This window comes from Nuphar pumila, chromosome 17, assembly GCF_984573655.1.
Source record: "Nuphar pumila chromosome 17, dmNupPumi1.hap1.1, whole genome shotgun sequence".
Classification (NCBI taxonomy): Eukaryota; Viridiplantae; Streptophyta; class Magnoliopsida; order Nymphaeales; family Nymphaeaceae; genus Nuphar; species Nuphar pumila.
The window spans coordinates 63,986,662-64,008,289 of NC_143265.1; the positions used below are offsets into that span (position 1 = coordinate 63,986,662).

Here is a 21,628-nt window from a genome sequence, read left to right on the forward strand (position 1 = left end):
TGGGATGGGGCCACCCACCCCAACCTAAAACCCCTTCCCGCGAACCCAATAGGAGCTATGCCTAATCCTGACTTAATATTTATTAGATCAGGCCTGTGAAGCCGAAACAATTCTTTTTTTTTTTCACATTGAGTCAGGTTTGGGCTAGGTCCCCAAACTGATTAGCTTGCTCAGCAGGTCAATTAGGTGGGCCATGGGCCTAGCTTTTTGCCTGAAACTATATAAGACCTGGACTTAAACCTAGCCTGGTATTTATTCAGCCGGTCCTTTCAGGTTTGGATCAAAACCTTGCAGGCCAACCCCTGTCAGGTCCAGGCAGCAGCGCCTGGCCTGACCAATGCACTACTAGTTGTCATTGTCCATGATTTTTGCAAATAGAACAGAAGAACTGCTAGCATGGGCAACTTGAAAGGCCCTAACTAACTAGTACATGCAGTGTACTAAGAAATTTCATCATGATATAGAAGCTTAAGTTTTATAATATAGAAAAGAATGAACACTGATCATCAAAATCAAAATTGGCATAGAACATCTACTCAAAAGTGGAGATCTAAGTGTAAGTATTATTCATAAATCTTAATGCAATTGAGAGAAATCTAAAGAATATGCTTCAATCATGTACCTCATGTGGTCCACCTGGATTATGACTTGCTGTCAATATAAAAGCACCTGAAGATGTTGATCCCTGCAATTTGTACCAGCAAATGACAAACTGAAATCTATTGCCAACTTAAGAACTAACACAGGTACGGAACATGACTCAAACATGGTTGGTGCAACATTGGACTTATGTAGAACAAGGACACAGGAACACAGTACACACACACATACATGCACGTTGTATACATAATGTAGTTATTTACATCTCCAATGAGTACTAAACAGTAAGATTCTAACTGATTCAAAAGCCATAGATGCAAGTGATGTGCTGTAACTCAGACCGTACAAATGATCTCTACAGCTTATTTAGTGGAAAACACATACTAGACTACGGAATTTGTAAATTTACATGGGTTTCTAAAGCGATTTCAAAATCAATAACCCCATATTCAGCAGAAACTTTATGATAAAAGCATTGGTGTTTTCTAGTAAACAATCAATTATGAATGTCTACAGGTACAGGTATGGATTAAGGTAAAAACACCTGCAACTATTGGTTTGGAAGCAACTAGGACTCGTTAGAAGGACTAATCACATCCATAATAAGCATGTTCATGTATAGCCAAAATCTTAACCTATATAATTAAGGTTATCATCTTAAGAGAAAATTCAATAATAACAGTTCAAATTAAACATTATATGATAAATCTAAGTTTACAATTGAAATATAATGTGACTATTTTACAAATAAAGGACTGATATCATTCAAAAAAAGATGAAGTTAAGGACAAGGTTGACCACATTTGACAGGTCTAGTTGTGCCCGTGAATTTTCATGGTGTGTTAGATGTTGTATCTAGTGTAGTTGTGTCAACACAGGACACATGCTTAGTGAAGTGTCCATGTTACAGGTTAAAATACAAAACTTAATTACAAAATATAGTTGAAGAAAACTTATAACTGAAGAATCATGGAAACTAAATGACAGGCATGTTAAGCGGAAACAATTTTCATACATCTGGACCAACACGTTCACGTATTACAGCTGAAACTGCAGGTGTTGAGAGAAGCCCATTCTGCCCCACCCAAACACGTCTTACACCATTTGCAGCTGCCATTTTAATTATTATCTGCATTTTGATAGAACACCATAAGTTTTAAAACTTTGAATACACAGCTGATGAATTGAGGCTTGGATAAGGAAATAAACATCATCTCAAAGAGAAACTTGAATATAAATAGCATTTGATATTATTCATGTAAATACTTGAACAAATGCTTCATATCTGCAAATGGTTATGGGCTGTGTCTATATGTCGCAGATGGAATGATCTAGCTAGATACATCGGGCATGTTGGCTTGCATCTCATTTGATCTTAATTACATGTTTCCATCTCATGTGATTCAAAAGTATACAATTTCAAATCACAGGGTGGACAATCTGATTTTAAATCACATGAGAAGTGCATAAAATGGCACCGAATGTGATTTTGAATCTCAATGCCCCATTTTCTCACATTTGCTTGCATGCGATAATTGGGGCAAAGAAGAACCATTCTCTCACCATTGTGAGAGAACAATTCTCATTTGAGGCCAAGCAAACATGTATATCATGTTCATATTAAGGTTGGTAAACATTTTCAATGAAACCAAATTGCATCATAAGTGGTATATATAAAAGTACATCATGTACAAATGACAAATTACAGCTAATGTTGCTACATGATTACCAAAAACAAACACATCTTGAAAGAAAGGCCAACAGTCAAGAAACAACCACAACCTAAGATATTAGTAAATGCATGGCACACAATCTCTACATTTTCGCTCACAAGGAAATTTCTATTCAGTGGCAATAAGAGCAAAATTCTGGTCTTCACGATGAGACAAAATAAATGACAACCAAAAAATGCAGAACAAAATGACCTCAATCTTACCATTGCAGAAAGCAGAAGCTTTCAGTTTACATTTGTATACCTCTCAGCCTAGTAAGATGACATCAAAATTAGGTAGAATTGGAGTTCTGGGAATATCCACCATACTATTATATTCATAATTATACAATTTTGGCATCATCTGTCACTTCCTAGAAAGGTACCAGCAACTGGTTCCTCATAATCCATGTCACCAAGATGCTCCTTAACCCATGTTAGGCAATTACAGTTTTGAACATGATCCTATGCAATTAATTGAAACTTGCTAAGATACCTCACAGCTAAACCTGCAGCTTTTTTAAACTACTGAGTTGAACAATCTAAGATTTACTAATACTACCTAGGTTTAGCCACATACATACAGGTGTTGGTATACGGGTATTGTTAACTTCTAAAATTGAGTAAAAATAGGGAATTTATTGTCATTCGAATAGAAATAAACATAAAATAACAGCATAAATGCTTCTAACATCAATAAACAAGTCAAATAACATTAAGCTAAGCCATAACTAACCAATATATAGTTATATAGGTACATGCTCTATAGGGGCATTTTGGTCATTTAACATGTGCAATAAAACTGTTTATTAAACAGTTTTTTTTCTTAGTTTTATTTTAAATATGTAATTTTGTAGAGCCATTGGGGGCTCTATGGTCAAAATGACCATAGAGTCGTTGTGGCTCCCAACGGTAAGCAATACCAATGGCCCCCTTCTTCTCCTTTTTGTTGTATATATATAGGGGTGTGTTTCCCTCTATTCCTCAAGGATTGTATTAAGCATTTGATCAATAAAGGCTTATATTTTTACATTTTTGTGTATTTTTCCTTTGCCTTATTGATTTTTGTATTGTTCCATAGAAGACTTGTGCATGTGCACTTGTATGATTGTGATCTTGTAAGCCTTTAAGTGGCTAGTGCTTTCGTGCTTCCGCATACTTCATTACATGGCATGAGAGCCATAGTGTTCTTGGACGTGAAAGGTTGTCATCAAGTGATTGTGTTCGTGACAAAGTCTCCTAAGGGATTGTGCTCTCATCTTCTCCTTTTCACTTTCTTCCTCTCTTGCTCACGCCATGGAAACTAAGATTGATCTCTCATTCAAGCTAAATTAAAAAAAAATACATGATTTGGGCTTCCGTCATGGAAAACAATCTCAAAGGGAAAAAACTTTGGGGTTATGTGATGGGTGTTAAATTATGTAATCAAACTTGTAATTTCGTATATATATTTTATATATATAAGGTAATACATATACATATATATAATATATGTATATGTATTTACCAATTATATATATAAAATATATATAGTCATAGTAAGGGTAGTTTAGGAATTTTACACATATTCTTTTTCAAGAATATGTTTTTTGTATTTTCTTTTTTTCTTTTTTCTTTATTTATTTTTGCTTTTTCATTTAATGCATTGTACATGCATTGGGAGGGGCCCAACCCACTAGTCGTTGGACCCCTCCAACGGTCACATTTGTGACCGTTGGAGGGGCTCCAACGACTATGTGGAGCCCCTCCCAAGGCCTCCTCCAAAGCCCTATATATATGGGCAGCTCCTCTTGTATTTCTCCAAGGGATTTGGGATTATAGCCCAACCTCTTTAGTGTTTATGAAACTTATGGGTGCAAGTGCACATTTGTGATTCGGTGTGTTGTGTTTGTTGTGCACAAGTGTTCTTGGGTGTGTATGTTCACACATTTATTCTTAAGGTTGTTGTGTTATCGACTAAAGTATCTTGTTGAAGATACTTTTACATGGTATCAGAGCCTCGTTGAAGAAGAAGAATTGCGACTCGCCTTCTTTTGCATTCCTCGGGAAGCGTGCCTTCAAGTTTTTTGAAATCAAAGAGGATCATCTTCTTCGAGCAATATTTTAGGAGCTCCTTTTGTCAAGAAAGACGCAAAAAGTAATTAAGGTACATACTATCTCTTGCATTCTTTCCTCTCTAATGGGCGAAAAAGACTCCCATTTCTCTCTTGGGTTTAAGCTTAATGGCTCAAACTATCATGTTTGGCCGGTAATATGGAAGCCCATATTAAAGGAAAGGGGCTTTGGGGTTACGTTTATGGATCCATACCAGAACCGGAACCCAAAATTACCATTGTTGAAGGAGGTGATATTAAGATTCTTGAAGGGGATGAAAGACAAAAGGCCCTTGAAGAGTATTCTAAGAAACATGATGATTGGGAAATGAAGAACTTCAAGATATTATCTTGGATTTTCTCATCCGTTGAGACCAAGATAAATGCCAACATCATCAAATTTAAAAGGGCTTCCGAAGCTTGGGTATATCTTGAGAAAATGTACACCTCAAGAGATCTATCCCACAAGTACTTTCTTCAAAAGAGAGCTTTGACTCTCCAACAAAATGACATGACCATTCGGGAGTACTTTGCCGAATTATCCTCTATTTGGGACGAGCTCGCAATTCTTGAACCTAAATGGAGTGGTGAGGCTATCGAATTAAGGCACAAACAACTTGAAGAAGACCGGTTCTTCAATTTTTTAAATGGCCTTAGACCCGAATTTGAACAAGTTCGGTCCTCTCTTCTCTCCGCCTTCACATCCCCCTCACTCGAAGATGTTATCACCAAGCTAAGTGGTGAAGAAACTCGTATGGGGATTGGCAAAAATAACCCTAGCATTCTTGTTACTTCTTCTACTCAAGAAGATGGTGAAATGGCTAATGCAGTGTCAAGACCGGGAAATAACATGAGGACCTATAGACCTCCTCATTTCAAGAATCAAGGTCAAGGAGGAAATGATCGGTATGGCAAAAGAGACTATAGCAAAGTAACTTGCTATCATTGTAAAGAACCCGGACATATCAAACCCTTGTGTCCTAAATGGAAGAAATTGATTGCAACGGCTATGGCATCTCAAGTTGAAGAACGACCCCCTTTATCAAGTGAGTCTCTTTCTCTTCAACAAATCGTGGAAGCCCTACAACCTCTTCTCAAGGGAGGTACTTCCGGAGCCGCTATGTCATCCTCTTCCCCCGATAAGACATCTTGGCTTTTAGATTCCGGGGCATCCTTTCACATGACCCCTAGTTATTGCACTCTTTCAAATTTTTCTAAAAGTGCTTTTTCATCCTTTGTATCAACCGCGGACGGTACATCTCTTGAGATTAAAGGAATAGGTAATTTTGAAAAACAAGACTTCTTTGTTCCAAAAATTCGTTTTATCCCAAACCTTAACCTAAATCTTCTTTCCGTTTCCCAACTCTCGGACCATGGTTGCGATATAAAATTTTCTTCTAATAAATGTTGGATACAGGATCGCCAGTCCGGGAGATTGATTGAGGAAGGCTCTAGAAGAGGAGACCTCTACTACGTAGATTTTCTTCAAGTTCCCAAGAGTCAATTTTGCAACGTCGTCCAAAACAAAGACATTCATGTATGGCATAAGAGATTGGGTCATCCCAATATTGTTAAAATCTCGTATTTGCCTTTTGTTAAACATCTTTGTAAAAGTGACTTTTTGTGTAATGAATGCATTCTTGGGAAAATGAAATGTTTGCCTTTTCCTCAAAGATCCATGTTTACGACAAAACAATTTGAAATTGTCCATTCCGATGTATGGGGACCGGCTCCGGTAATGTCAAAAGGAGGTTTTTCATATTATGTGATCTTTGTGGATGACTATACTAGGTTTTGTTGGATCTATTTCCTTAAACATAAACATGAAGTTTTTTCAACCTTTAAAAGTTTTCACATGATGATTTCAAATCAATTCAATGGATGTTTAAAAATCTTTAGGTCTGACTCTGGAGGAGAATACCTCTCAAATGAATTTAAGAGTTATCTTGAAAATTTTGGAATTCTTCACCAAAAATCATGTCCGAAAACCCCTCAACAAAATGGGTTAGCCGAACGAAAACACCGGCACATCATTGAAACAACTAGGACTTTGCTCATTTCTCAAAACATTCCAAAAAATCTTTGGGCTGAGGCAGCCCTTACCTCTGTCTATCTCATAAACCGACTTCCATCGAAAAATTTAAACAAAATTTCTCCCTTTGAAAAACTGTATGATAAGGAACCTGATTATAACAGGTTAAGGGTCTTTGGGTGTAAGTGTTTTGTTCTTACTGATAAGAATGACAAACTTTCTCCAAAAGCCATTCCTTGTGCCTTTCTTGGTTATTCTGAAACCCAAAAGGGGTTTCGTTGTTATGATATCAAAAGTGATAAATTGTATGTTTCCAGGAACGTGAGTTTTTTGGAAAATGTTAGTGGATTTGAACGTTGTAACCCCCATAATGAAAATATGGATTATTCTTTTTTATTTGATTTATTGAATAAGGACGATGATACTAGTGATAATGAGTCAGATCAAAGTAACCCAAATGAACTTGAAACCGAGGAAAACATCTCCTTGTCTCCTTCGTCACATCAACCTATTGAATTACCTAGAGACTCTATCACCTACTCTCATAGAGATCAAAACAACTTTAGGAGTGCTCTTGACAGATATAATGATGCCAGTCCCAGTGCCTCTCAGAATGAAGTGATCCCTCGTAGAACTGAGAGAAGTAGAAGGCCTCCTCCTAGGTTCATTTCCTATGACTCTTTCTCCCCAAGATATAGAGTCTGCCTTAGTGCCATCCACTCTTATATAGAACCTAGAAATTTTGAAGAAGCACGTAAATGCCTTGAATGGATTAATGCCATGAACAATGAACTTGAGGCTCTAAGAAGAGCCAAAACCTGGGAATTCCAAAATCTTCCTAAAGGCAAGAAAATAATAGGGTGCAGATGGGTTTTCAAAGTAAAAACTAAAAGTGATGGATCCCTTGAAAGGTATAAAGCTCGCTTGGTTGCAAAAGAATATAGTCAAGAATATGGTATTGACTATGAAGAAACTTTTGCTCCTGTAGCTCGTATGGTCATTGTTCGATGTCTTATAACCATTGCCTCTATCAACAAATGGAACATCTATCAAATGGATGTGAAAAATGTCTTTTTAAATGGCGATTTAAGCGAAGAAGTCTACATGGATGCTCCTCCTGGAATGGAGACTCCTAAGGGAAAGGTGCTTCGTCTTCAGAAAGCACTCTATGGCCTAAAACAAGCTCCCAAGGCTTGGTATGATAGATTTAACTCTGTTATGATTGAGAATGGTTTTTCCTCTTGTTTTACTGACACTGCTCTATTTGTTAGAAAATCCAATGTAGGGATTGTAATTTTACTTCTGTATGTTGATGACATGCTCATCACTGGGAGTGATTCTAACGGGGTTAAAAGTATAAAATCTATCTTAAAAGATAAATTTGAAATGTCTGACTTGGGTTTTTTAACTTATTTTTTGGGAATTGAAGTGGCATACTCTCTTAGAGGATATTTCTTATCTCAAACTAAGCTTGCTTCTGAGATCATTGAGAGGTCAGGTATTACAGATGAGAAGCTGTGTGAAACTCCTACGGTTGTAGGAGCAAAGATGAAAATTGATGATGGAGTTCCCCTGTTGGATCCTACACCCTACAGACAGCTTGTAGGATCTCTGATGTATCTGAGTATTACCAGACCAGATATATCCCATGCAGTCCATACTGCAAGTCAGTTTCAGCATGCGCCTACATCCGTTCACATGAGTGCCATCTTACGGGTCGTAAGATACATAAAGGGTACTCTAAATAAGGGAGTTTTTCTGTCCTCTTCCTCTGACTTAAAATTGATTGCTTATACTGACTCTGATTGGGGAGGTAATCCAAATAACCGTCACTCCACCACTGGTTTTTGTGTGTTCTTAGGAGACTCACTAATTTTGTGGAGATGCAAGAAGCAACAAAAGGTGTCGCTCTCCTCAACTGAAGCTGAATATCGTGCCATGGCCACTACTACTATGGAGATTGTTTGGATTCACCAACTGCTAGAAGACATGGGGATCAAAATTGAGGGACCCACCAAGCTATGTTGCGACAACAAAAGTGCAATCTACATTGCAAAGAACCACACCTTTCATGAACGGACAAAACACATCGAAATGGACTGTCACTATGTTCGTGAAGCATATCTCCGAGGAGTTATCGATCTTCCTTATGTCACGTCCGAATATCAGTTGGCAGATTTCTTTACTAAAGCCTTGTGTGCTCCGCGGTTCAACTTCCTTCTTGGCAAACTATCGGTCATCTTGCCCTAAGTTTGAGGGGGGGTGTTAAATTATGTAATCAAACTTGTAATTTCGTATATATATTTTATATATATAAGGTAATACATATACATATATATAATCATATATATAATATATGTATATGTATTTACCAATTATATATATAAAATATATATAGTCATAGTAAGGGTAGTTTAGGAATTTTACACATATTCTTTTTCAAGAATATGTTTTTTGTATTTTCTTTTTTTCTTTTTTCTTTATTTATTTTTGCTTTTTCATTTAATGCATTGTACATGCATTGGGAGGGGCCCAACCCACTAGTCGTTGGACCCCTCCAACGGTCACATTTGTGACCGTTGGAGGGGCTCCAACGACTATGTGGAGCCCCTCCCAAGGCCTCCTCCAAAGCCCTATATATATGGGCAGCTCCTCTTGTATTTCTCCAAGGGATTTGGGATTATAGCCCAACCTCTTTAGTGTTTATGAAACTTATGGGTGCAAGTGCACATTTGTGATTCGGTGTGTTGTGTTTGTTGTGCACAAGTGTTCTTGGGTGTGTATGTTCACACATTTATTCTTAAGGTTGTTGTGTTATCGACTAAAGTATCTTGTTGAAGATACTTTTACAATGGGCACTATCCCTGAACCCCAACTCAAGCTCACAAAACTAGAAGGAGGTAAAGAGAAAGCCTTAGAGAGAGATGACTCTACTAAGGCTATTGAATATCATCATAAACAAGTGAAAGATTGGGAGAGCAAGCATGCGAAAATTCTTGCATGGTTCATGAACAACGCCGAACTTAATGTATGTGCTAACATTGCAAAATTCCGCAAAACCAATGAAGCTTGGTTTTTTATAAAGGGTATGTATACTAAAAAAGAACTTGCAAGGGCATATTTCTTGCAAGAAAAGGTTAGGACCACCAAATAAGGTGAAATGAGTGTCCAAGATTATTATAGTATTTTAAATCCTCTATGGGATGAACTAGCACTCTTAGAGCCTAAGTGGGTTGCTATTGAAGACGTGAAACTTAGGAAAAATAAATGGAACAAGAGAGATTTTTTCAATTCCTATTTGAGCTTCGTCTTGAATTTAAGCAAGTTAGATCTTCTCTCTTACATAGATCTACTCTTTTTCCCTTAAAAGATGTTATTGCTGAAATCATTAAAGAAGAAACTCGTCTTGGTATGAGTAAAAGTAGTGATGAAGTCTTAGCGGTGTCTAAACCCAGCAACAATGTCAAGACCTATAAGCCTCCACACTTTAGGAGGCAAAATAACTATAGTAATAATAATAACTATATTGGAGGAAGAAAAACGATTATTTGTCATCATTGTAATGAGTCGGGTCACATTAAACCCGTTTGCCCTAAGGTGAATGGAATCTTCAAGTATAAGGTTAATTCCATTGAAGAATTTATTCCCAAGAAGGAAGAAGAAGCCAAAAGTAGAGAGGATCTTAAAGACACACTTGGTCAAATATCCATGGCACTTTAACAAATTCTTAAAGCAATTTCTTCTGCATCGTGTGACGCCATTGCCTTCGTATCTTCACCCAGTACGTAATCTTGGATTCTATATTCGAGAGCATCTTTCCATATGACTCCTCATGAGAATGCCTTATCCAATATATGCACCAATTCGAATTTAACTTATGTTTTTACAGTTGATGGAACCATTTTGAAAATTAAGAGTATAAGAACATTAGATTCTAAAAAAAATCAATTTTTTTTTTCCAAAAGTTAGAGTTGTTCCCAAACTAAATTTAAATCTTTTTTCGGTTTCTCAAATTACTAACTATGGATGTGAAATATCTTTTTCATTTAATGGTAACTTTGAGCAGGATCTCCGGCCCGAGAAGCCGATTGGGCAAGGCCATAGGAAGGGAGACCATTACTTTATAGATTATTTGTCACTTCCTTTAAACTCTTTTTGTACTTATGTTCAAGATAAGAGTATTGAAACTTGGACATTCAGGTTATTCTAAAATGTATCTTTTTTCTTTTGAGAACAAATTTTGTAATGAAAAAAATATGACTTGCAAAGATTATATTCTTAAAAAAATAAAATCTATCTCATTTCCAAATAGAACCTTTGTCTCAACAAGACCTTTTGAATTGGTTCACTCGGATGTATGGGGTCTTTATCCGATCATATCTAAAGGTGGTTACTCGTATTACGTGACTTTTATTGATGACTTTACTAGATATGTATGTGTTTACTTTCTTAATCTTAAGTCGAAAGTTTTTTCCTTCTTTAAAGAATTTAAAATAAAAGTTAAGAATCAATTTCAAAGTAATATATATATATATATATATATTCTTAGATCGGATTCAGGTGAGGAATATCTATCTAATGAATTTCAAAACTATCTAAAACCAAATGGGGTTTGTCATCAAAGATCTTGCTCTAGGACACCACAACAAAATGGGCTAGAGAAAAGAAAACATATGCATATAATAGAAACCGCTAGAACTTTACTTATTTCTAAAAATATTCCCAAAAGTTTTTGAGTCGAAGCCGTTATAACTTCTACTTATTCGATAAATGGAATGTCATCATCCACTTTAAAAAATGTTCTCTTATAAAAAATTTCTCAAAATAACACCCGATTTCAATCGTTTACGAATTTTTTGTTGTAAATGTTTTGTGCTTTTACACAAAAGAGATAACTTATCACCAAAAGTAATTGAATGTGTTTTTATTGGATATGGTGAAAATAAAAAAAAATATAGATGCTTTAATTTCAAAATTAACAAACTTTATGTTTCCAAAGATGTGACATTGTTAGAAGATGAAAATAGTTTTAAAGAATATGATAAGAGGGAGGAAATAGACTATATGTTTTTGTATGATCTCTCTTCAAGAGAATATATACATGCTAATGATGAATCCTTGAATCATTATAAAATTATAGATGATATTAATTATGAATACTATAATATTTGTACATCACTGAGTAGTGATGATATCATTAATAATTCTCCTAAAAATATTAAAGTTTATACCCGACGTGAGCAAAATAATCATACTAGTGCCTTAGAAAAAATTTCTCAATATGGTGAACCTATAGAAGAGCCTCGCTCTAATACCATGCAATAATGTATGTGGAAGCACGAAAGCACTAGCCACTTAAAGGCTAAAGGATACTTCCAAGAATATGGAATTGACTATGAGAAAATTTTTGCACCCGTAACTAGAATGACTAGTGTTAGGACTCTAATAGCAGTTGTATCAACTAAAAATTGCATATATACCAATTAGATGTTAAAAATATTTTTCTTAATGGAGAACTAAATGAAGAAGTTTATATGGATCCTCCATTGGGATTTGATATTAAAAAAAAAATCTATTAAACTTTTAAAAGCTTTGTATGGTTTCAAAGAGGCCCCCAAGGCCTGGTACGATAGATTAAGTAATGTTATGATTAATTTGAGTTTTCATTCATGTTATACTGACACTCTTCTTTGTGAAAAATAAAGGTACTAGCATTGTTATCCTTTTACTTTACGTAGATGATAACGATTATAACAGAGAACGACAAAAAAAGAGTTAGTAATGGTAAAAATGTTTTAAAAGATAATTTTGATATGTCAGACCTAGGATTCTTAAGATATTTTTTAGGAATTGAAGTTGCATACTCTCTTAGAGGATATATATTTTCTCAAATAAAACCTGTCGCAGATATATGTGCTAAATCTGGTATTTCAGATGATAAGAAAATGAAAACTCTAAAGTGGTGAATGTTAAATTAAACTTGAAGATGAGACTCTTTTTAAAGACCCCACCTTAAAGACAGCTAATTGAGTCTCTCACTTATTTGTCTATCACAAAACCAGATATAGCTCATGCAGTTCACTCTTCTAGTCAGTTTCAACATACTCCCACAATTGTACACATGAGTGTTGTATTAAGGATCGTCAGATATATCAAAAATGCCATAACTAAAGGGTTCTTTCTATTCTCATCCTCATCTTTAGATTTACTTGCTTATAGTGATGCTGATTGGAAAGGAAATCGCAATGATAAAATCTCAACAACTGGTTTTTGTGTTTTTTAGGAGATTTTCTGATTGCCTGAAGATGCAAGAAGCAACAAAAGGTCTCATTATCTTCTACTGAAGCTAAATACAGAGCTATGACGACTACAACTATTGAACTTGTATGGTTAAGAAATATTCTTAGAGATATGGGTATTGATGTCTTCAAACCTTCAAAGATGTGTTGTGATAATAAAAGTGCAATTTGCATTGTCAGCAACCACACCTTTTATGAGCGCACCAAGCACATCGAGATGGACTGTCATTATATTCATGATGAATTCCTGAGAAAAACTATTGAGTTATCTTTTGTCACTTCAAAATTTTAACTTACGGACTTCTTTACTAAAGCTCTTGTTGCTCCACGTTTCATGTTTCTTCTCAACAAACTTTCGGTAAATATATATAGTATCCTTGAAAAAAAGTCATCCATGGATCCGGACATGGACCCGTATCCATATGCATTCACGTATCCACACATAATGTTGTGTTATGTTGTAATATTAGTTGTTCATTAAAGGGTATTTCAATACCCTAAATTTTGTAATCACTCACTAATATATATTATTGAATAGGGTAGTCACGTTGAGTTAGTCTCAGTCATGACCTTCTACAACCCCTATTCTATTCTCTTCTCTATCATCTTCTTTCCCCTTTGCAGGTAAGTCTGGAGCTTCTTCCTTCTAACATGGTATAGAGGAGCCAAGTGAAAGTTGGGCCTAGAGTTGTCTTTCCAAAAGGAATGCCCAAAGAGATGATCTCAAATCCAAGTCGAGAAAATTGTGAGTTTTATTCTTGCGTCTTCTTTGAATCAGCATTTTTCTTGGTCTAACTTTCAAATCCAGATTTGTGTCTCTCTTCAATTTGTTCTAAATCCAGATCTAACTCTTAATCTATTTCTTTTCTAAACCCAGATCAGCGTTTCTCTGAATCTGTGTTTTCTTGCCTTTTTCTTCAAATCATTCTCTTTTAAATCCAAATCTGGATTTTCCAATCTCAGATTTTTTGTCTCTTAATCAACGTTTTTCTTTCTTAATCTGCATCTCACATCTGTGTCTCTTTTACTTCAACCGAGATCTCCTCATTCTTGCTTATTTCTGAAATCCCCTCTGAAAATCGAAAACGTTTCTGCATATTGAAAAATATTGATTCTTACCTCCTTTCATCTGTCAATTATCCTTGTTTTATTTAAAGGAGATCATTGACAGAATCGTCTACTGTTGATTTGCCTTTATTTGGAATACCTTTGCTTTATATTCGTCATTTTTATTATTCCAGATTACAGATTTTCTTGGAGATATTTTTTATTTATTCGAGGGATTTTATCAATTTGGAACTGATTCAGTGTAACCACGATCAGATCAGTCATGCTCGTCGATCACATCAGAAGATAATTTTCCTGGTTTTAACTTCTGCAAAAAAAAAATATCAAAAGTGATTGATTCTTCAATAGACTGGATCTGATCTAGAAAATTTTCCCTCCTCTTCAACATTGATTTCTTCTTGTGTTTTTCTCAATGGATTACCCCTTGTCATAAACAGACCTTTCTTCTAACTTTCTTAGTCAACTTGTTTCTGAGAAATTAAACAACACCAATTTCTTGACTTGGAAAAGACAGATCGTTCCTTTCATAAGGAGCCAAGATCTCTTTGGACATCTGGATGGATCAATTCCAACCCCTCCAGAATTTATTTCTCAGGAAAAGGAAGATGATAAAGGGGCAGCCTCAAATGTGTTTCTCAGAAATCCAGATTACGTTGCTTGGATGAAGAGAGACCAAGCATTGGTGGCATACATCACCTCAACATTGTCGCAAGAGGTTCTTGTAGCCATTCCTGATGATTGTTCGGCTACAGAGTTGTGGGACAAGTTACTTCAGACATATTCGCAAATATCTGAGGCTAGAGTTCTATTTCTTAAGCGGGAATTTCAGATGTTAAAGAAAGATTCCATGTCTATCATGGAATACTTGAATAAAATGAAGAGCATTAAAGATCAGCTAGCTATCGTGGGATGTGTGGTTAATGATAAAGATAAAGTACAACAGACTCTAAGCGGGCTAGGGTCAGATTATCATGTTCTGACAATGTCCTTATTGTGTCTTCTAGAGCTTCCAAAGATCGAAGATCTATGTGCAAAATTACTGCAATATGAAATGAATTTGAAGGGTTTTTCTAAAGAAAATTATGTGCACTCAGGGACTCAAGATATACTCGCTATAGGACTGATCTATGAAAAAGGAAGAGGAGGTAGTGTGCCTCGAGGCAGAGGAGGACAAGCAAGACATGGCTTTAGGGGTCGTGGGCTACTTCTGACACCTAATGTTCCTATCAATCAACAAAGTGAAAGGTCCATTCCTACATGTTTTTTATATAACAAAATGGGGCATATTAAAGCAAATTGTTGGTTCAATCCCCAAAATAAAGGAAAACCTTTGCAAACAGAGACTAAGAAAGACTCAGGAGTCTCAAAGGCTGGGGGCAGGACTGAATATGAAGCAGAATGATAAAGGCATTTGGTATGTTGACTCAGGGGCAACAACCCACGTTTCAGGTGATGCAGGTAAACTCCTAAACCTTATTCCTTATGTTGGTAAAAATAGTATAGTTACAGAAGATGGTTCTCACCACTCCATTTCACACATTGGAAATGCTATTATACCCTTGTCTAAGTCTCCTCTTAAGCTTTCAAATATTCTCTATGCACCAAATATTCAGAAAAATATTGTTTTCATCTCAAAATTGGTTGATGATATTAATGCCTCAGTTAAATTTACTCCTTCTGTTTATGTCAAGAATCTTCACACGAGGGAGACATTCGCTGAGGAAAAGAGACGAGGCAACATGTACATTTTTCAAGAAGATCCCTCCTCCACAATTCATTCTATTTGTTCATCCTTGAAGCTTCATCAAAATCCTCCATTACTTTCTTCTGAGTGTGTGTTCGTCATTTCTGAATGTAATAAACCAATTCATTGGCATAGTCGATTGGGTCATTGTAGTCGTCATTTTATTGAAAAACTTGTCTCAAATAATTTGATTCCTAAGTCTAGTATGGGTTCAAAAATAAATGAAATAAAATGTCCAAGTTGTCACTTATGTAAGAGTCGTGTTTTACCCTTCAATTCAATCAATAAAAGAGCTTCAAGACTTTTTGAAATCATATGTTCTAATGTCTAGGGCCCTGCCCCAATTGCTTCTGATTCAGGTAGCAGATATTATCTTATCTTTGTTGACAACTATTCACGTTACACTTGGATATTCTTTCATGAAGCATAAGTCTGAAATCTTTGGATTGTACTGAAAGTTCTATTATTTCATCAAAAATCATTTCTCTGAAAACATTTTACATTTTCAATGTGATGGAGGTGGAGAGTTTTCTTCTAGTGATTTTATTGATTTTCTCCAGCATAATAGAATAAGGAGAAGAGTGTCTTGCCCACACACACCTCAACAAAATGAGATAGCTGAAAGGAAGCATCGACATATTGTTAGGAGTGCAATGAGCATGATGCATGATAGTAATCTCTCTATTACTTTATGGACAGAGGCTTTTCATTCTATAGTGCATCTGATAAATAGTCTACCCATGACACTGTTAGAAAACATATCGCCATACTTTACTCTTTTTGGTACTCATCCCGATTATCATGAATTACGTGTTTTTGGATTTGTTTGTTATGTGCATATTGACAACTCGTTAAGACATAAGTTTTAAGACAAAGCCTTGAAGTGCAGATTTGTGGGGTATGCGGATGACTATAAGGGGTACAGGTGCTATGATCCTTCGAGCAGACGCATCAAAGTATCCAGAAACGTTATTTTTGATGAGATAAACTTTGATAATCAACCAGTTAACATCTCAAGTTCAGGATCTAATGTTGAGGTATATTATCCATGGTTAACCGTTGAACTTTTTTCCAACATTAATGATGATTGTCCTCCAGACTGTAGTTAAAAGGAAATATGTGAGTCAGAAAATACACCACAGCCAAAAGAAGTTGTTGTGCAACCCTTGGAAACAGGAAGGTACAAGGGCATCACTTACACCCGACGTGAAAAAGAACCTCCACTCGTCTTTGCTTCCTATCCAAATCTTAATGTAACTTCGCCTCCCTCACTGGAGTTGGTTGTCAGGAGGTCTACTCGACCTCGCCCTCGGCATCCACTTGATAGATGGGTCAGCTACAAAAACTTTTCACTGGATTTTCAATTGTTTATGACATCCATAAGCAAAGAAGATGAGCCTCTCACCTTTTATCAAGATGTCAACTCCAAGAAGTGGATTGAAGCGATGAATGAAGAAATGGAAGCCTTACATGAATGTGAAACTTAGAAGATTGTGCCCAGACCATCCAACAAAAATGTGGTTGGATCGAAATGGGTGTATAAGATCAAATATAAACCAGATGGGAGTATTGAAAGGTATAAGGCTAGACTTGTTGCCAAAGGGTTTACGCAAGAACAAGGGCAGAATTTTGATGAAACCTTTAGTCCTGCAATGAAAATGAGGACCATTCAAATTGTGTTAGGTCTAGCTATTGAGCATGGCTGGACATTAAGTCAGCTAGATGTTAAAAATGTTTTCCTACACGGAGATTTAAAGGAGAAAGTTTATATGGAGCAGCCCGCTGGATATGCAGAACAAGATGCTAATCAGTGTGTATGTAGATTAAAAAGAGCGATATATAGTTTGAAACAAGCATCTCGTTCTTAGTTTGAGAGTTTTTCCCTTGAGATACAAAGACACGACTTCTCTAGGTCTCTTCTAGATCATTCACTGTTCATCTACAAGAAGCAGAATGTGACCACACTCCTATTGATATATGTAGACGACATCATCATTACAGGAAATTGTGAAACTCATATTGAGGAAGTAAAGAAATTGTTGAATCAGAGATTTAAGATGAAGGATTTGAGAGATCTGCGATATTTCCTTGGGGGTAGAAGTAGACAAGACATGTAATCTTCTCTCACTCAACACAAGTATACAGTGGACATTCTCAATAGAGCAGGTACGATGAATTGCAAACCCTTGGGAACTCCAAGTGTCATACATCAGAAACTAAGTTCTAAAGAAGGAGACCTATATGAAGACCCTACCAGATATCGCAACATAGTAGGTATGTTACAATACCTAACTTTCACTCGACCTGATATAGTATATTCAGTCAATCATGTGTCTCAATTTATGCATGAACCTCGTACATCACATATAAAGGCAGTTAAGAGAATATTAAGGTATTTAAAAGGCATTGTTGGTGATGGGCTTGTGTACACAAAGGGTGGGCTGAATCAGGGTGCACATGAGATCATTGTTTATGTTGATGTTGATTGAGCAGGTGATCCAGATAAATGTCGATCAGTATTTGGTTATTGTGTTTTTCTTGGGTCAAACTTGGTTTCTTGGAGCAGTAGAAAGCAGAAAGTCGTTGCTAGGTCGAGCACAGAAGCCGAATACAGATCAATGGCTACCGCGACTGTGGAAGCTACATGGATAAGGCATCTTCTCACAGAAATAGGAGAATCGATTGCTCGATCACTCCTACTATGTGATAACCAAAGTGCTATCAATATGTCCTTTAATCTTATTTATCATAGTCGGGCAAAACACATTGAGATAGATCAACACTTTATGAGGAAAAATGTCGAAGAAAAAGAGATTGAACCCAATTTTGTCTGCACTGAAGAGCAAGTTGCAGACATATTCACAAAAGGATTGACGAAGGACAGGTTTTGGATGTTAAAAGGCAAGTTGTTTATGATCTAAGACCATGTACAACTTGAGGAAGGGTGAAAAGAAGTCGTCCATGGATCCGGACCCAGACCCGTATCCATATGCATTCACGTATCCACACACAATGTTGTGTTATGTTGTAATATTAGTTGTTCATTAAAGGGTATTTCAGTACCCTAAATTTTGTAATCACTCACTAATATATATATTATTGAATAGAGCAGTCACGTTGAGTTAGTCTCAGCCATGACCTTCTGCAGCCCCTATTCTCTTCTCTATCATCTTCTTTCCCCTGTGTAGATAAGTCTGGAGCTTCTTCCTTCTAACAATCCCTTCCAACAACTTTAAGGGGGGTGTTAAGATAGTGTGTATATATATAGGTGCATACTCTATAGGGGCATTTTTGTTATTTCACATGTGTAATAAAACTGTTTATTAAACAGTTATTGTTTTTAAATATATAATTTTATAGAGCCATTGAGGGCTCTATGGTCCAAAATGACCATAGAGTCGTTGGGGCTCCCAACGATAAGAAATATGACCGTTGGGAGCTCCTAACGACTCTATTGGGAGCTCCCAATGGCCCCCTCTTCTCTTTTTTTGTTGTATATATATAGAGGTGTGTTCCCCTCTATTCCTTAAGGCCTATATTAAACATTTGATCAATAAAGGCTTATATTTTTATATTTTTGTGTATCTTTCCTTTGCCTTATTGATGTTTGCATTGTCCTATAGAGGACTTGTGCATGTGCACTTGTATGATTGTAATCTTGTAAGCCCTCAAGTGGCTAGTACTTTCGTGCTTCTGCATACTTTATTACACTCAGACCCCCTTCATGTGTTTTTTGTTTAATTTAAACCCATAGTAGTTCATATTACACCAAAAACTTGATTAACTAAAATTCAAGAGTTTTTGTTAAATTGATTCAATTCAAAGCATGGTTTTAGTGAATAAGTAATGATAAACACATCCACAGGTTTGGATTAAGCAAAAAAAGCATGCAAATACATTTTTTAAAAAGGTCTAGAACAATCTAGGAGAAAATGGTCTAGAAGCTACAAATTAATATATATATATAGGGAAAATATATGGTGGTTACCATCCGGTGGTACATACTCTTGTTATCATAGATCTAGCCATCAAATGGTAAATCTAACCACACATATGTGTTTAGCATTATTTATTTAATATAAAAAAAGGTTTTATCATGATTAATACACCATTAGATTCCATTTTTGAGATAGTGAAAATCAACGACTCACAATTCATAAAAATAAGGGCGGTGTAAAAATGGCATAAAACAACATATTTGAGTCAACTTTCTTTCAAAAAAAACATATTTGAGTCAACTTTAACACATGAAAATAATAAATAGAATATACTAAACATGATCCAACGATTAGATTTTGGAGCATAGATCTATGTAAATCAAGTGTGTACCACCATAGAAGTACCCATATATATATATATATAGAGAGAGAGAGAGAGAGGGGTGGCAAAACCTGACACGACCCGCCAACCCGCCTCTTAGGCGGGTTCGGGTTTGGCAAAAACGAACCCGTTTAATAAACGGGTCAACCCGCCTAACCCGTTTATTAAACGGGGCGGGTTTGTGTTAGGGGTATGCCAACCCGCCAACCCAGCTGACCCGTTTAATAAACGGGTTAGGCGGGCGGGTCGCCAACCTGACCCGCTAACCCGCCAACCCATTTACCCGACCCAACCCGTTTATTAAGAGGGTCGTGTCGGGTTACCCGTTTAATAAACGGGTCAGGTTCGTGTTTGGCACAGCGGACCCGTTTAATAAACGGGTTGGGTTCGGGTTGAGGTATGCTGACCCGCTAACCCGACCCGATTGCCACCCCTATATATATATATATATATATATATATATATATATATATAGAGAGAGAGAGAGAGAGAGAGAGAGAGGAAAACCTGGTCTGACTCAACGAGTCAAACTATGACTTGGCCAAGTCTTACTCGGTTTTGCTGGTTCTCAAGTCCATGCACTAAGTTAACAAAGTAAATGAATGATTCAGGTTAACTCAGAGGAGCCAACAAGTCAACCTGCTGGGTTATGAAACATAGGGTATGGCATGTCATTTTCAAAAAGAAGGGTGTGAAGGTATATCCCTGTTGTGTACATTCAACACAGGCACATGCAATGCTGATAGAGAAGTCCAGTAACAAAATGAAGAAAAAAGGCAGAAAATATAAATGATAAATACATCATTATATCAGAAGCGAGGTCAAAAGAGATAGCTGGATCATGGATGGTTGGGTCCAACTGTCATAACCAAGGGTCTTGTTTTTGAATCCCATGGGGCTTAACCCCCCAGCTTGCCTATCAAACAAACAAATATATATATATATATAGAGAGAGAGAGAGAAAGAGAGAGAGCAAAAGCAACAACACAGACGTGTTGGACATATTGAAGTATCCATGATACATAGAATCAATCAATGTTAAAAACGCGCCTCAAGGCACAAAAAGCGCATCTCACCTTAAGGTGAGGCCCTTTGTGCCTTGAGTCACGTGTAGCACAAAAGGCCTTGAGGTGTGTGTAATGAAGTGCCGAATAAGAGGAGCGATATCTCCAAGAGCTAACAAGAGAGCATGCACATACGCAAATGGCCACTAATGGGCAAGACTACAACAAAACCACAAAAGTGGCAAAACACCCAAAAGAAGAGGAAAAAAATATATTACACTCAAGAAGGCTTCAAAGAAGCATGAAGAATACATGGGGCCAAGCCCCTAATTTATAGACACTAAGGGACCCAAGGAGGGGCTCCCATAGAGTCGTTGGAGCCCCTCCAACGGTCATATTTATGACCGTTGAAGGGGTCCAACGACTCTATGTGGACCCCTCTCAACCAATAAAGAAAGAAAAGAAAAAGGAAAAAAAAAGAAAAGGGAAAAAGGGCATATCCTTTAGGATATGCATGAATAATGTGAAAAGACTAATTTGCCCCTATTGGGTATTACAAAAGAAATATATATATTTATATATGTAGATAGACACAAAAATATATGTGTATGTGTCATAATCTATATATATAACATATTTTAACAGTGTGCGCCTCAGGATGAGGCACACGCCTCAAATTCATTGGGTCAAACGGATCAAAGCCCCTGTTTGACCCAAATCCAACTTATAAAAATAAAAAAAAGGGGAGGCCCGATGG

General features: G+C 36.5%; 1 protein-coding gene across 1 annotated transcript in view; it reads right to left on the bottom strand.

The window, feature by feature from the left end:
• Window positions 1-21,628, bottom strand: part of LOC149812053 (phosphoglucomutase, cytoplasmic 2-like) — a 65,096-nt gene that overhangs the window by 37,303 nt on the left and 6,165 nt on the right. The window contains exons 5-6 of the mRNA XM_089993508.1: window positions 1,616-1,729; window positions 623-685 (exon numbers count right to left, since the gene is read on the bottom strand). Coding sequence (XP_089849634.1) covers window positions 623-685; window positions 1,616-1,729 — 177 coding nt within the window. The remainder of the gene's footprint in view (window positions 1-622; window positions 686-1,615; window positions 1,730-21,628) is intronic.